Genomic DNA, 14,026 nt, shown 5'->3' on the forward strand with positions numbered 1-14,026 from the left:
TTTATCTGTTATTCTTCAGATGAAGAATCTTTTCTAAAGCATGGCATACCTTAACTAAAAAAAGGAGTCGCCTGAGAGCATCGAAGTTTTCAGATATTATTTGGTACTTTTCCGTTAGCCGGGCGCAAGCGAAAAACAGTATTGGGTAAAACTGTTTTCTTAACAATTCATTAATATTTGTTTATAGTTGAACTTGTTTTGCTTACTATTAATTAAGATTTGTTTATAGTTGAACGTTTTCGACTTTTTTCCGTTGACTTGGCTCGCGTTTGGTTCACAATTGGCGACATTTGCGCCCGGCTAACGGAAAAGTACCTATTATTTTTTATTAACTTTTATCAAAATAACGTTTAATTTTTTTTTTTTTTAATGAGTATTTTTAGTTATAGTTTTAACAAATGTGTTTTCTGTTTCTTTAGTATTTTTCAACTGTTGAGTATAAATCCGTTTAATTTGTAATAAAAGTTGTGATAGTGTAATAAAGGTTTGTATCTATGTTATATTTATTTTTTGGCCCTTTGATTATGGTACTCCTCATATTCATTTTCATTTAATCAAGTGTTTCAAAAATTTTATGCACTAATCTAGACTTTAGGCGTTGAATTTTTTAATTTCATGTTTTAATTAGTTTTAGGGTTTTTTGCAACTGACAACATAAATAAAACTTAAAAGAAGTTCAAGGAATATGTATTATTGAAACCGTCTTCTTTCTATCTTTTACGCGTTCTTAGATTTTTGTAAAATTTTATTGGTGCATAGTTAAACGTAGTGATGATTATTCAGAATAAGGAGCGTAATAAAGATAAGTAAAAAGAATCATTAGGAACAGAGTTAAAGTTCCTGTTTTTTCTAATATTTAACTATGTCGATAGTTGAAATTCCTGATTTCTCTCAGCAAATCAGCCAGCAAAATGAATAGAAAACAGTGAGGTAGCTCCACTGCAAGCCATCCCCAAAATTTGAAAAGAATGTGATTTTTGTAAAATAATAGCAAATATAGTCAGTTAAGTTTTACTTCATTATTTCTTAAGTTCACTTTAGGTGCGTTCCACTAAGCGCTCACAACGATCAAAATATACCTTCAGCCGTTCCACATATTTTCGCTCACGCGAAGCTCACAACGCCCCACCCTAAGAGCTAGGTCAAAGAGGGCGTTCAGAAATTTGGCGCAATTTTTAAAAGCAAAGATGGCAAAGATATTTAGTGTTAAAGTTTCTGTTCGTAAAGTGTAAAACGGTGTGTGTATAAACCGTTCTATAAAGTTAAGATTTTAACTTCAAATATCTCGAAAACTACTCGATAGATTTTGTTTACATTTTACCTGTATATGGAGACTACTATTGTCTATAGTTGCGTAACTTTTAGTAAAAATTTATCGAGCAGAAAACGAGATATTTAGTGTTAAAGTTTGGTTCCGTTCTATAAAGTGAAAACTTTAACTTCAAATATCTCGAAAACTACTCGATAGATTTTGTTTGTATTTTACTTGTAGGTATATGGATACTACTATTGTCTATAGTTGCGTAACTTTTAGTAAAAATCTATCGAGCAGAAAACGAGATATTTATTGTTAAAATTTGCTTTCGTTTTACAGAGTGAAAACTTTAACTTCAAATATCTCGAAAACTACTCGATAGATTTTGTTTATATTTTACTTGAATGGGGAGACTACTATTGTTTATGATTGTGTAAATTTTAGTAAAAATCTATCGAGCAGAAAACGAGATATTTAGTGTTAAAGTTTGTTTCCATTTTATAAAGTGAATACTTTAACTTCAAATATCTCGTAAACTACTCGATAGATTTTGATTATATATTATCTGTATATTGAGACAGCTTTTATCTATAAAGAGGGAAAGATTTTGAAACGGACGACAATTCATTGATATAAATTAGTTCATTCATAGATAATTTTAACGATTGCAATACTTTCTCTTAGTAGGTGTAAGAGGATGATGGCACTTCTCAGCCACGTAGAGGAGCTTTAACCATTTCTTCCTGCTAAATTTTATCAAAATCGGACTAAGCGTTATAGAAATATTGGTAATAATAGTTTTAGAATGTGCCTTATTTGGGTGAGGCGAACTCCCCTTCTTATGGGGCACAACGTCGAGACTTTTAAAGTGCAAATCTGTACAAAATTTCGATTCGAATGACACTTCATTCATGAAAATCGGTTCACGTGTCGATAATTTGAAACGATTGCTATACTTCTCCTTAGCAAGTGTAAGAGCAGATCGTTGCTTTAATGTTACGTATGGCTGCCCTAACTCAATCACCCTACCAAATTTTATCAAAACCGGGCCAAGATTTACTGAGTAATAATAATTTTGGAGGGGGCCTTACATAAAGAGGGCTAACTCCTCTCCTATTCAATGTGCAGCGTGGAGACCCCCAAAAGGCACATCTACATAAAATTCCGAATCGAATGACACCTCATTCATGAAAATCGGTTCGCGCGTTTAGGTGCTACGTGGTTTACAAAAAAGGTAACAACAAGAACAAGACCAATTTTTGAAAATGCCGTTTTTGCTCATTATCAGCAATTTTTTTCTCGAAATCTATTAGATCTGTGTTGTTGCAAAAAATTAGTCATAAAGGAGGATTTGCCCTATGTGATAAAGAAAATTAGGGAATTTTATCTCTTTTAGAAAAAGAGAAAAAAATTGTCAAAGTTGGGTGTTTGCGTATCAAATGACGCGAAAAATTTTCATGAAATTTTATCAAATAATTGAACAGCTATTAGCAGTTGAAAAATTATAGATTAATTCGGTAGTAATGAATTAATGATATGTTCTTTTAGTAGGAATATTGCTGTTTTAATATTTGATTTGGAGGGAAATCATTTTAAAATCAGTTTAAACCAAATCACTAAAGCGGTTTCAAGATCATTGTTTTGAGCAGGGTTACTATATTAGTACTACTTTTTTACTATAAAGAAAAAAACGGCATGTTTACTTAAATTTATTGTTAATTATTTACAGAGGTTCTTTTAAATAATTATTCCACCAATATCACATCGCCATCAGCTACTGAATAGTAACTCAACGACTTCATATTGTCACTTAACGGTATTCTCAGACTTGGTTCCTGCAACAAACACACAACTTACATTCTTTGAAGTAAATAATTATTTAAATTATAAAAGAAGGAAGGAACTCACTGGCTTTACAGATAAGCGGCGCTATTTAATTACAATGAAAACTAAAATTATAGTAAAATATTAGTCTTGCTCCAAAAAAAGAAAAAGAAAATGGTATACATACAACCTCTTATTCATTTGTAAGTATGAAAATAAAGGTATAACGATATAAAAATAAATTGATAAGTAGATGGTCGGACTTTTTAAGAAGATAAGTTAATTTACACCGTACCTTCGTAAAATTTAGAAATATCACTTGTGCTTTTTTGTTTCCTTTAAAAGTAGAAAAAAATATTTTAAAGTTACTACAAATTGTTCTGTAATTACAAGCAGCTCCTCCAAATCAAGTGTGCACAATAGGAAATTTCTTTCCACGAATATTTATTTTTATTAGTATTTATTAGTATTTCCTATTAGTATTCAATAAACTGATGGTTTCCTAGTATAGTGAAATTTAAATTTCACTGTTCGTAAGCGTAAGAAAGCTTTCTCTTCGTAGTTTGAAAATGTGTTTTTTAGCAATGAGTGCGTGTCTATAACATCTCAAGATGAAAAATCATAGCTCCAATCTGATGTACTTTTAGTGTAAATAATAGAAATCTTGGCAGAAAACATTTTAAGGTTTAACTGGATTTTCTAGTTTCTGGATGGTTATAACTGTTTTCTTTAATATTGAACAATGCTCGCTTATAAAAGCTTATCTCTTCGCCTGGAAACATTAATTTTGTTAAGAAGCTTCAAGGAGCTACAACCTTAAGCAGTACAGCGCCAGCTAGCTATCTACACTTCGCTTTTCCGTGCAGTTTTTGACAATCATCGCTCATAAAAATGTCCTAATGAATGCTTTCAATATAGATTCAGCGATAATGTATTCATAGAATTCATTCCATTTTTGAAGAGACTACTTCACCTTACTTGTTTCACTTTTGTATTTTTCTGCTTTGTATTGAACTCACTTTCTTGTGAAACATCTTTTTTGGAACATTGCTTCTTACGGAGGAGACTTAGGGCATCTTTAGTTATAAATCAGAACAATACTTACTTACAGATCTGTTTAAAGATAACTAAATCATCACCTGACGTTGTGAGACAGTTTCAAACCACAATTATTATTATTTAATTATTATTATTACTATTTAATCTAAATAACCTATGTACACTATATAACTATTAAAAGATAACTTAATTAGCAAAATTAATTAAAACGTACCTGGGCACTGACTAGGACGAGATTGGGCTGGTAGGAACGCGTATGTTCACGTACAAGTCGTGTCAACGCCAACGATTCTAAAGTAGATACCAACATCGTATCGGGTACCTTTTTAGTAAGTTTAGAGTTGCCGCGAACCAGATTTACACAGATTAATCTGGACTTAAGGCACATAACTTTGTCTTCGCCAAGCTCTCCTATGTCAATCTCACCATATCCTAGCAAACGATTCAGCTAAGTATAATAATTAATTGAAAAACTAAATTACTTTTACTTACAATATTTTATAATCCTCTCTATCAAAGAGATAAGTTTAAAAAGAATGTAAATTTTCATTACTTTTCAGTTACATAAATCAAAGCAAGGAGTGCGTTTTGCAATTAAATGCAAAATTTGATGTTTAAATCAATTACTGATTTTTTTAAATTTTGAGAATTTATAACATGAAGGAAGTTTGCGTTTATTTTTTTCTAACATGACATCACTGAATATTTTCTCTATAGAATATAGTTTACTATTTAATTTTATATCAGAAAGGTAATCTGATAAGAATCAAGTTCGTGAACCTTTGACAATATCGTACAAAATGAATGCAAACATTCCAAATAGGATAGAATTTGTATCTTTTCTATTTATAGAATAAACCAAGGACGTGTTTACCAATAAAACTCAACTAAGAAAATTATTTTGAATTTACTGATTCGGCATCGGTTTTTTGCAAATATTTTTCTCCTAGATTCAAACTAGTACTAAGCTAAAATGCAGATGCAAGTTTTGTGGTCAGTAGAGTTGCAAGTTGTGCATTACTTATAAAAAAAATCTTTTCCATTAATCGGAATGAAATAAAATTATAATTTGAAAAATATGTTGTAAATGATTCTTGGTGGGCGGTTGAAGTCGTGTTGAATTGGTTAATTCGAGTAAATCGTTTTATCTGAATTTGAACTTTTCAAATTTTAAATAGCAGTCTGGTTGATACAATGGATTAAACAACTCAACACGGTTCCTTTCTATATATTATGTTATTTGTGTTCCAGGAGGCTAATTTATATTTAGTTGACGTATAAAATGTAATTCAGTAACTAAATAAAAAGAATTATTAAAACATAAAGGGCATACTGTTTACTAGAACTGGATAGATGGGGTGCTGGCGGAGAAAAGCAGATCTATCATCGGCATTTTTACCACTTTTTATCCAGTCCCGAGCATAGCATTTTAAATAATCAATTTCAGCTCCACGACGTTCTTCTGCTTCTATTTCTTGCAAGTTCAACACCTGTTCCAACAAAAATAAAACCAAATTAACATTTGTGCAAAACAAGCAAATAAGAATAGGGTATGATCATTTGGTAATGCGGTTTTAATAGATTAAAAAAAGTGGTTTTAAGTGGCTGAAGACGACCAATAAGGTGTCCAGAGCATCACTCAAAGGCAGTACGGCACACTTCTTCTGCACTTAGGTCTCTTATTCTTGGATTATTCCAAGGATATTGCTCAAAAGCAAATTTTTGCACTGCTGAAGTAAATTTTAGGTTAATGTACGTACGTACAATAAAATACGTGCAAAAAATGATAAAGGTTAGCGCTCAAATACACCAACAAACTCAAATAGGGTATTTGAATAACGAACCTAAATTTTTAGTTTGTATTCATCCTGTATAAAAAACTTACGTATTCTGAAATCAGCTTTCAGAAAATTTCTCTATTCTAGATAATAATACAGACTACAAACAGATTTCTTTTTGTAACACCTGTTTGCAAATTGCAAAAAATAGTTGGAGATGGCAGGCAGTTACCTTGAGAGAAGGCATCCTGGCGATGAGGAACTGACGAGCGGTCTCTCTGCTCACACCCTCCAGTACGGGGTTCTGGCGGAACTTCAGCTCCTCCAAGGACGGAAGCTTGCCCAGTTCGCTGATACTTTCCCACTTCAACAAACCACAAAACAATTAAATATTTCTTTAAATAAAGAAAAAAGTCAGTTTTTACCTTAGGTGCTAGGATTGAAGCTATTTAAATGTAATCCAACTTTAATTTAATTGGAACTGTTTCCATACTAATAAAGAGGGAATAGTGTGTACGGCATTCCTCTATCTCCACAAATCGCTATTTTCCTCATAACAATTTTTATTACCTCGGGAGGTTTTATATAACCCATAAAAATTACCTCGGGAGCTACATGCAACCCGCGGATCACCAGTTTGACACCCAGACCTAGGGCGTACTGAACTTAGCATATCCAGCTACCATTTCTACCACAAATTTAAGAACTTTTAGCAATGCTCAAACTTATTACCATCACAATTATTACTATTTTATTTATTTTTGGTTTTTTAAGTAGTAATTACACTAAACATGTTCCTAAAGGAATTGGCAACACATGTGCGATTTTCCTGTAGCGCTAAAAGTATTTTAGCTACAATGAATCCTGATGCGCTACGAAGTATTTACAAATTCATTAGAGGGAATAAAATAAAAATGTAGGATTCAGAGAGACTCCATGTCTAAGACATGCCAACTGTTAGGATTCAGAGAGACTCCATGTCTAAGACATGCCAACTGTAACTATGAGAATACCAATATGTTGGTTTTATCCAGCCCTCATAAAAAAAAGGTTAATGTGCAAACAAGACCACAAAAACAATACATAAATAAATAAAGAAATAAACACACTAAACATAAACTTATTTTGTGTTGAATGAAGCATAATTTATTAAGATGTTAATAATTCTGCCAAAATATAAATCTTCTTTGTAGTTGTAAATAAAGTTGATCTACCAATCTAGGCATAAGAACTGTATAGTCTACTTGACTAAACTTAGCTGAACACAGATTAATGTTAAATGGCCTGTTTCTAAATAAACTCTAAAACCCTTGTAGGGGCAGCAATTAAATAATGTCTGAATTATTTAAAGATGTAAAATACAAACAGCCTCTTACATTATTAATATAATTATTTGAGAGAAGAATGTACTTAAGCGCAGGGAATAACGTGTCCTCACTAACCAATATTTGAGTCAGTCCAAGATTGGATGCATTAAGGCACTCAAGCCTGCAACAGATTCATCTTTTATGTTATTTTTATTCATAAAACAAAAAAGTATTTAACAGCTATTTAAGATAATGCTTATCAGACTGATTCAGGGTAGTTCTATTGCTCTTTTTTAAATTATTTTTTGGATTATAGAGAAGCGGACAAATAAATTGGTACAAATCAACTATTTTTTCATCTCGTTTCGGCAAATTAATTGCCTTCTTCATTGGATGTACAAAGGAATTATTTATATGCTATTTTACTAATTTTGTAAATTATTAATGCTTAAAAAAAGCGAAAATCAATTATTTGAAAATATCTTTTATATCTTATTTGTAACGTTTACAGAACATCAAAATGTAAAATAAAAAAGTTTTGACTTATAAAATTGATTTCTTATTGTTTGGAGGTGGTTGAACACACTTTCAAAATGGTTAGGAACTAATGTGATGACGGGACATATTTAGAACTGACTAGGGATAAAGAAAAACGTTTAGAAAAACTGAAGATATGTAGTAAATTGTAATATGTTATGTTATGGCTTAAAAAACATTATTGTATTATTATTGTCGGTCCTAAAAATAATGGAAGTATTTATGGATATCCTTTCTAGTCGATTATGTTTGTTTCTGTAGTGGCAAGTAAAAAATAAGTTTTCAAAGTCCAGAAGTTACCAGAATTGCAAGAGTGTAAGTAAGAATATAAAAAGTGTAATTGTATTTTGGTGTAATTATTGAGCAAATTTAATTTATTTTTTATCATTTCAAATGTTTCTTGAATAGGTTACTTAAGGAAAGAAATTTACATTACTTTACATTACGAGAAATAAGGATATAATCGGTGGGAATATAAAGCATTTTTTTGTTTAACTGAAAAATTTTGTTGCCCTCCAGAAAATGATTTACCAAGCTAGGGCGGCGATAACAGAATTAATATTCAGACGACTTAACTTTCACAAGCTGGATACAAAATATATAAGACTGATCACCTGGACAATATCTTATCATACAGAGTGGCTCAGCAGCTCTGCTTTCTTAGTAAAAAAACAGTTACACTCTTCATAAAATATCTTGTCGCCAGAGTGAATCCATATAATCTGCTGCAATTGCTTTATTTGTTTTTTTTTTTTTGCTTCAATCTAACATCAGTCTATTACCTTCCTAATAAACCAATTTTTGCTTCGAACGTTCAATTACTCTTCCTGTCTCTAGGAACATTTTCTATCGGGCGGATAAAATAATAACCAGCAACCCCAGTTGGGATGTCGTGTATCTAACCCGCGTGGTCTAACACTATTAGACGTTCTCTTAATTAAACCCTAAAATATTCTTCAGATTGATTCACGTACTGGCCAACAGTACTATCAAAATTGTCGGACATACTGGATGTCTTTGTCTCTGCTAAAATGATTCCTATCTTCCTCGACACTTACTCACTTACTGACCGCAGCATATGCTCCTTCCTTCATCCAAACTCATTCCTTCACCTTATAGACTAATCACAGAACCTGTAGACTGGACTTTCTAACAAATAACTGTTACTAAAACAACGAAAATTCAGACATGTGACGGAAAATAACTCTGAAATGCGACCGCAAATCTCTCTGGACAGCTACTAAACATCCCTCTCTTAAAAATTTATTTCTTCTCCACTAAGATCTAACGAAGGTACTTGGACAATAACAGATTATGAAAATTAGTGCATTTTAAAATCACCTACCTAATGTGTTCACTCCTCACCCAGACATTCGAAAAGACTTACATAATACTGAAGCATTTGCAGAACTAGGCATTCCTCAGCCTCTCCACCAAAACCAATCACGCCTTCTGACGTCAAACATGTTTGACGTTTTGCTATTCAAAAATTTCCAGCTTATGACTAATAACATAAATTCTTCGCAATCTTCCTAAATTGTTTTTCTAGCTTAATTAATTCAGTACTCAGACCAAAATATTTTCCCTTATCTAGGAAATTTTCAGTAATAAAAATTTCACCTAAATCAAATAACCTACACTCATTACAAATTCCTAACGACCCATTTGTTTTCCTCCTGCAATAAGAGAAAATATTGGAAAAACTGCAACTCAAACGCATTTCTTCTGGAATCAGCAACAACGATTTGCAACTATTGTTGATTAACACCATATTCCAGCACCTCGGAGAGCCAATTATCTCTGGGGCCACCTCAGATGCTACAGAAGATTTTTAAGCAACTGTGTGGCAATCACTAACTTTTCAGGCCAGCTAAGAAAGTTAAATTGTTTGAAAACTATTTTGACGATAAACCAAATATAAGTATATATATTCTCCTGATAATGAGTAGGTACGACTGACCTAGGTAGGTAGCCAAGTTTCTCCACTTCCGTCCAATATTTAATATTATTTCCTTCAATATTCAATAATTTTAGATTGACAAATAAATTGGGAGGTGGTTTACTGAGACTTGTAATATTATTGTATGATATCTGCAAAAAAAGAATCGTTAGATAAATAAATGTTCATTTATACCAATAAGGTTACAATAATTTTAATTCTCCTTGGCAATAGCGGATGTCTATCTGGCAAGTTTGCTGGAAAACAAAGAAGATCCTGGCCTAGAAAATAACAAAAATTAATTAAAGTGATATCGAAAATTTAATTCAAATTGGTGATTTTATGCAAATAACTTTTTAGTTTATACAAAATAAATAGAAAGTAAAAAATTGAATCTAAAAATTATCCAATCCTCTGTCAGATTTTAAACAAATTCTAACACTCCAGATTATTTTACAAAAGTTGTAAAACACTGTTTTTAGAAAGTCTGAAAAACTGTCAGCTAGCTCAATATTGAACCAAATATAACTTCCTTTACACTATTTCTTTAGTGTAGCGATTGGGGACATTTAATATATTTCCTCAAGCTAGTTAAAAAATCGACATTTAAAAGTAAAATTATAAGTAGTGCTTGAACCTGCTTTGTTACATAAAATTTTATTTAAAGGCACGAAAAGTTGGTTTGATAGAATATATTCTAAATTTATTCAATGTTCATTATTTCAAATCCCCAAATCTGGGCAACGTAACAGACAGGATGCAGCATTGAAAACTTCTAGTTTTGCAAAATAGTTGAACTTCATTTCAATACAGAAACATTCCTGACAACTAAAAGTAAGTCAGTGAATGCTACAAAGCTGATAAATATCGCGCGAGAACATTCACATGCCTTCATCAATTGGTGCAATTTACCCTCCAAAAGCACCCTGAAATTCACATTCCACAAAAGCATTAGCTTCATGTACGTTTTGTATGTAGTTAGTACTCATTAACTTAATGTTTGATGAAAGTGTTTTTAAAACTCCAAAATTTGACAACCGCAAATCAGAAAATGAAGAGGCATATAATTAAGAATGATAAATAATTTTATCACAATAATGAATAAGAATAAAAAAAAAAGAAATTTACCTGTAATTTTTCTAGTTGAGGCCACATCCGCGCGCAACAAATAATATCTTGCCAAGTGTATTCCACTTTGCTTAGGATGAGTACCAGCAGCTTTTTAAAACTTGCCTTGCAGCAATCAATGGTATCTTCGTCAAATGATAACCTATTTTCACTGTGACAACAATTGATTGATTAATGATTATTTATTATTAGCAATTGAATAGATTTTATTTTTCTGATAAGTGAACTGGCTCATATCTAATTTGTAAATGCAGAATAATATAAAAATTAAAATATAATATACTTCTGAAAAATTGGTGTTTTATTATTGGTTTAACATTACAGATCAACGAACAGTGAGCAATTTATTTACCCAACGAGTATTATCTCTATCATCAACTAAACAATGATAAAGAAGAGAAGAAACTTCTCAAGGATATAAAACAAAAGCAGATCAGGATTAGTATCCAAGAGATCGCCAACTATGTTGGTTACGCCCGGATCTCACACATTGTGTTTTGTAGAACTAAATCTTAAGTTTTCATAATTGAACATTATCAACTTCCGATAATAGATGTTACCAGATAAATAACGGATCTCTTGGTCAGTAGGTGAAGACGAATGACTGCTTTGTCGTCCAGATTACCTTGTAGCACCGTTGAGGGTATAGATAGGTTTGATAATTAATAACTAACTTCAGTACATGTGACATGCTCTTAAGAAACGTCAAAAATTGTTGTATATTAGAAATATATCTATTTTCTAGTATTTGATAGTATAAAAATAATAATTTGACTAGCAATACTTCAATTAGTAAAAGGAAGTAAAATTACTCTTTAGCAGTGATTTGGAGAAAAAAAGTTTAGATTAATAGTTTACTAAAAGAGCGCCATTTGCAAGCTGAATAAAAGTGTGCTAATTTTTCTTTCATATTTACGATTAAGAAATATCATTAATACCATCGAAACAGTTTGGCTTTAGCCTTGCTACTAAACATACTGCAATGGTCTGATCGAGAAAAAAATTAATTTTGGACGATTCACACACCTCGGGTAATGGTAATTGTAGTTTGTATTTTTAACACCATTTAGTTGGACTCTATCAAACTAACCAATAAACCGTCATAATTTTAAGTGTTGGTAGAGACGATTGAGGTGAGAAAGAAAAGGAAAAGGAAATATTAAGTACAGAATTCACCTGAGGTCCAGCAAGCGTAGATATGGCAACTGTTGAGCAATATCCGAAACCACCTTCCAGTTAGATATCAGATTCCTAGCGAGATCTAGTTCCTTGATTATTGGACAGACTTGCACCAGTTCATTCGGACCGCCTGCACACGAAACCCTGTATTCCGCTACCCCGACTACTGCCAATTTCCTGAAGGTGTCACTGTCATCACCTGATCTTTCCAAGCCGACCATTTCCAAGAAAGGGGTATTCAAGGCTCGTCTGATCTCTTCCAGCTGCTCTGCAGACATCACCTGTCCAGTTCCTCCGTATCTTTCTTTGATTGCATCACAAATAGTTTGCCCAACTTCTACTTTTTCCAGTCTGACCAACGATCCTGAGGTAGAATATCTACAAAGACAGTAAGGCAAACTTTTAAAGAAATCTCTCGCTATTAGTGGCTTTTATTGGAAGGTTTTGCGCAAAATTATCACCTTTATGGTTACATCTCTTAATTAACTTGTAACAGGAAGTAACGCAATCATGCCAAATAGAGTTTTTATTGCAAATATCCGTTTTGAAGTCCTCTGAATCCAAAAAGTGATTTTTGTGACTTTGCGAGTGAATGGAATAAAAATCTCCAGGATTTTCCAGGAGATCAAACTGTAACTTAGTAACTGAGTCCGAGGTACTAGTCTCGTAGCAAATAGGGGGGGATTTCACTTTTTATGAGTTTTATTGAAAGTGGCTCCCACGATTTACTTCACTTTCATAGATCTAAAACTTTAATTTGTATAACATTTCAGGTACATTCGTTTTAAGGAGCTCTGATAAGGGAAGAATTAAATAAGTTTTAAGATAAAATAACATAGAACAAGTTACATACTAGTTACGAGCAGTCGCCCGAGTGCTCCAACCAAACTGTTAAGTGTAAGCTGAAATAGAAACTGTAAAGGATTATTGTATTTTCTCTTAGTAGGAGAGCAGGAGATAGTTTTTTTTAAATTTAGATAATAATTCTGCGTAGTGTTTTGCGTTGAAGACTGTACTTCCGATCCAAACACATGGACCGAAATGGTTGCATTAACCATTATTACGCTGCGCTTTTATTTTGAGGAACTTACCTGGCCTCGAAGTATTTAGTTCCTGCGTACTGTCCGTCATGCTTGCCCCTGGACGGGTCGTCCCAGTCAAGGCCTAACCACAATCCTTTAGTGGGAGGAACTGGGCCGACATATTTGACTGTAGCTCTATGATTTCCCACTTGTACTCTGTCGCCAACAAGCAAATTACACGTCTTGCTCTCTTCTAATCCCTGCTGGTCGCTAGTCATCCTCAGCACCACCATTTTCTATACAAACAACCACAAAATTAAAGACTAATAAAACACTTAATAATTTATTCTTAAATTATAAGAAGATGGTTGCTTAGTACAAAAAGAATGATCTTTATCCATCAGGCTTTTTACAAAAACTTATTATGCCTTTTACAATACAACTAGATGCCCTTCACGAGCAACTTATGTCATAACATACAAAACTTTCTAGTTACAAAACTAAAGCTCTCTGGCGATTGCTGGACCTCCATCTTCTTAAAAAATACAATAATCTGCCAAATATTTGTAATTTCTGTCGGACATTGTAGGAAAGGAATGTGAGACAGATAGCTATCAGTTTGGGCAAGGAGAACTTGGTGATTGACCTGAATGAATCGTTTGGTAAGATAAGGTTTGGGAATCAGTCAGTGACTCTGCAGTGGAAGAGAGATTGCCTAGAGCTTCAAGAGTAAGCTACCTTCTTCCTGAAACATGATGCTGAAAACCCCTCATCCAGAAGTGCCACTCTGTTGCATTGATTTCCCCTTTTTTTTATTTCCTCGAAAACCTCTCGAAACGATTGCCTTTTGGTTGGCACACTAATTGCAATATGTAGATCTACCACTCCTAACTAAAATATTTTTTAAGTAAATTTGATTAAGAGAAGTTGAGCAGGAGATGATTACGGATTAGGCCATTCTCTAATTATAGATATTGATGCAGCATATCGGTTTCGTA

The 14,026-nt window shown here is 32.6% G+C and overlaps 1 protein-coding gene across 2 annotated transcripts in view; it reads right to left on the bottom strand.

Annotated features, from left to right (window-relative positions):
• Window positions 1-2,948: 2,948 nt before the first annotated feature.
• Tbce (Tubulin-binding cofactor E) overlaps window positions 2,949-14,026 on the bottom strand; it is a 30,791-nt gene continuing 19,713 nt past the window's right edge. The window contains exons 1-10 of one of the 2 annotated variants that reach the window (XM_074123500.1): window positions 13,767-13,919; window positions 13,098-13,324; window positions 12,004-12,384; window positions 10,828-10,978; window positions 9,721-9,851; window positions 7,293-7,404; window positions 6,149-6,280; window positions 5,472-5,628; window positions 4,353-4,570; window positions 2,949-3,090 (exon numbers count right to left, since the gene is read on the bottom strand). In XM_074123500.1, the coding sequence (XP_073979601.1) occupies window positions 3,001-3,090; window positions 4,353-4,570; window positions 5,472-5,628; window positions 6,149-6,280; window positions 7,293-7,404; window positions 9,721-9,851; window positions 10,828-10,978; window positions 12,004-12,384; window positions 13,098-13,321 (1,596 nt within the window). In that variant the 5' untranslated portion in view covers window positions 13,322-13,324; window positions 13,767-13,919 and the 3' untranslated portion in view covers window positions 2,949-3,000. Of the gene's footprint in view, window positions 3,091-4,352; window positions 4,571-5,471; window positions 5,629-6,148; window positions 6,281-7,292; window positions 7,405-9,720; window positions 9,852-10,827; window positions 10,979-12,003; window positions 12,385-13,097; window positions 13,325-13,766; window positions 13,920-14,026 lie in introns of those variants that run through there. The other variant, XM_074123493.1, reaches the window with a different exon arrangement.

The sequence above is a fragment of the Rhodnius prolixus genome, unplaced genomic scaffold (assembly GCF_049639745.1).
Source record: "Rhodnius prolixus isolate KJV_2025 unplaced genomic scaffold, Rpr scaffold_1, whole genome shotgun sequence".
Lineage (NCBI taxonomy): Eukaryota > Metazoa > Arthropoda > Insecta > Hemiptera > Reduviidae > Rhodnius > Rhodnius prolixus.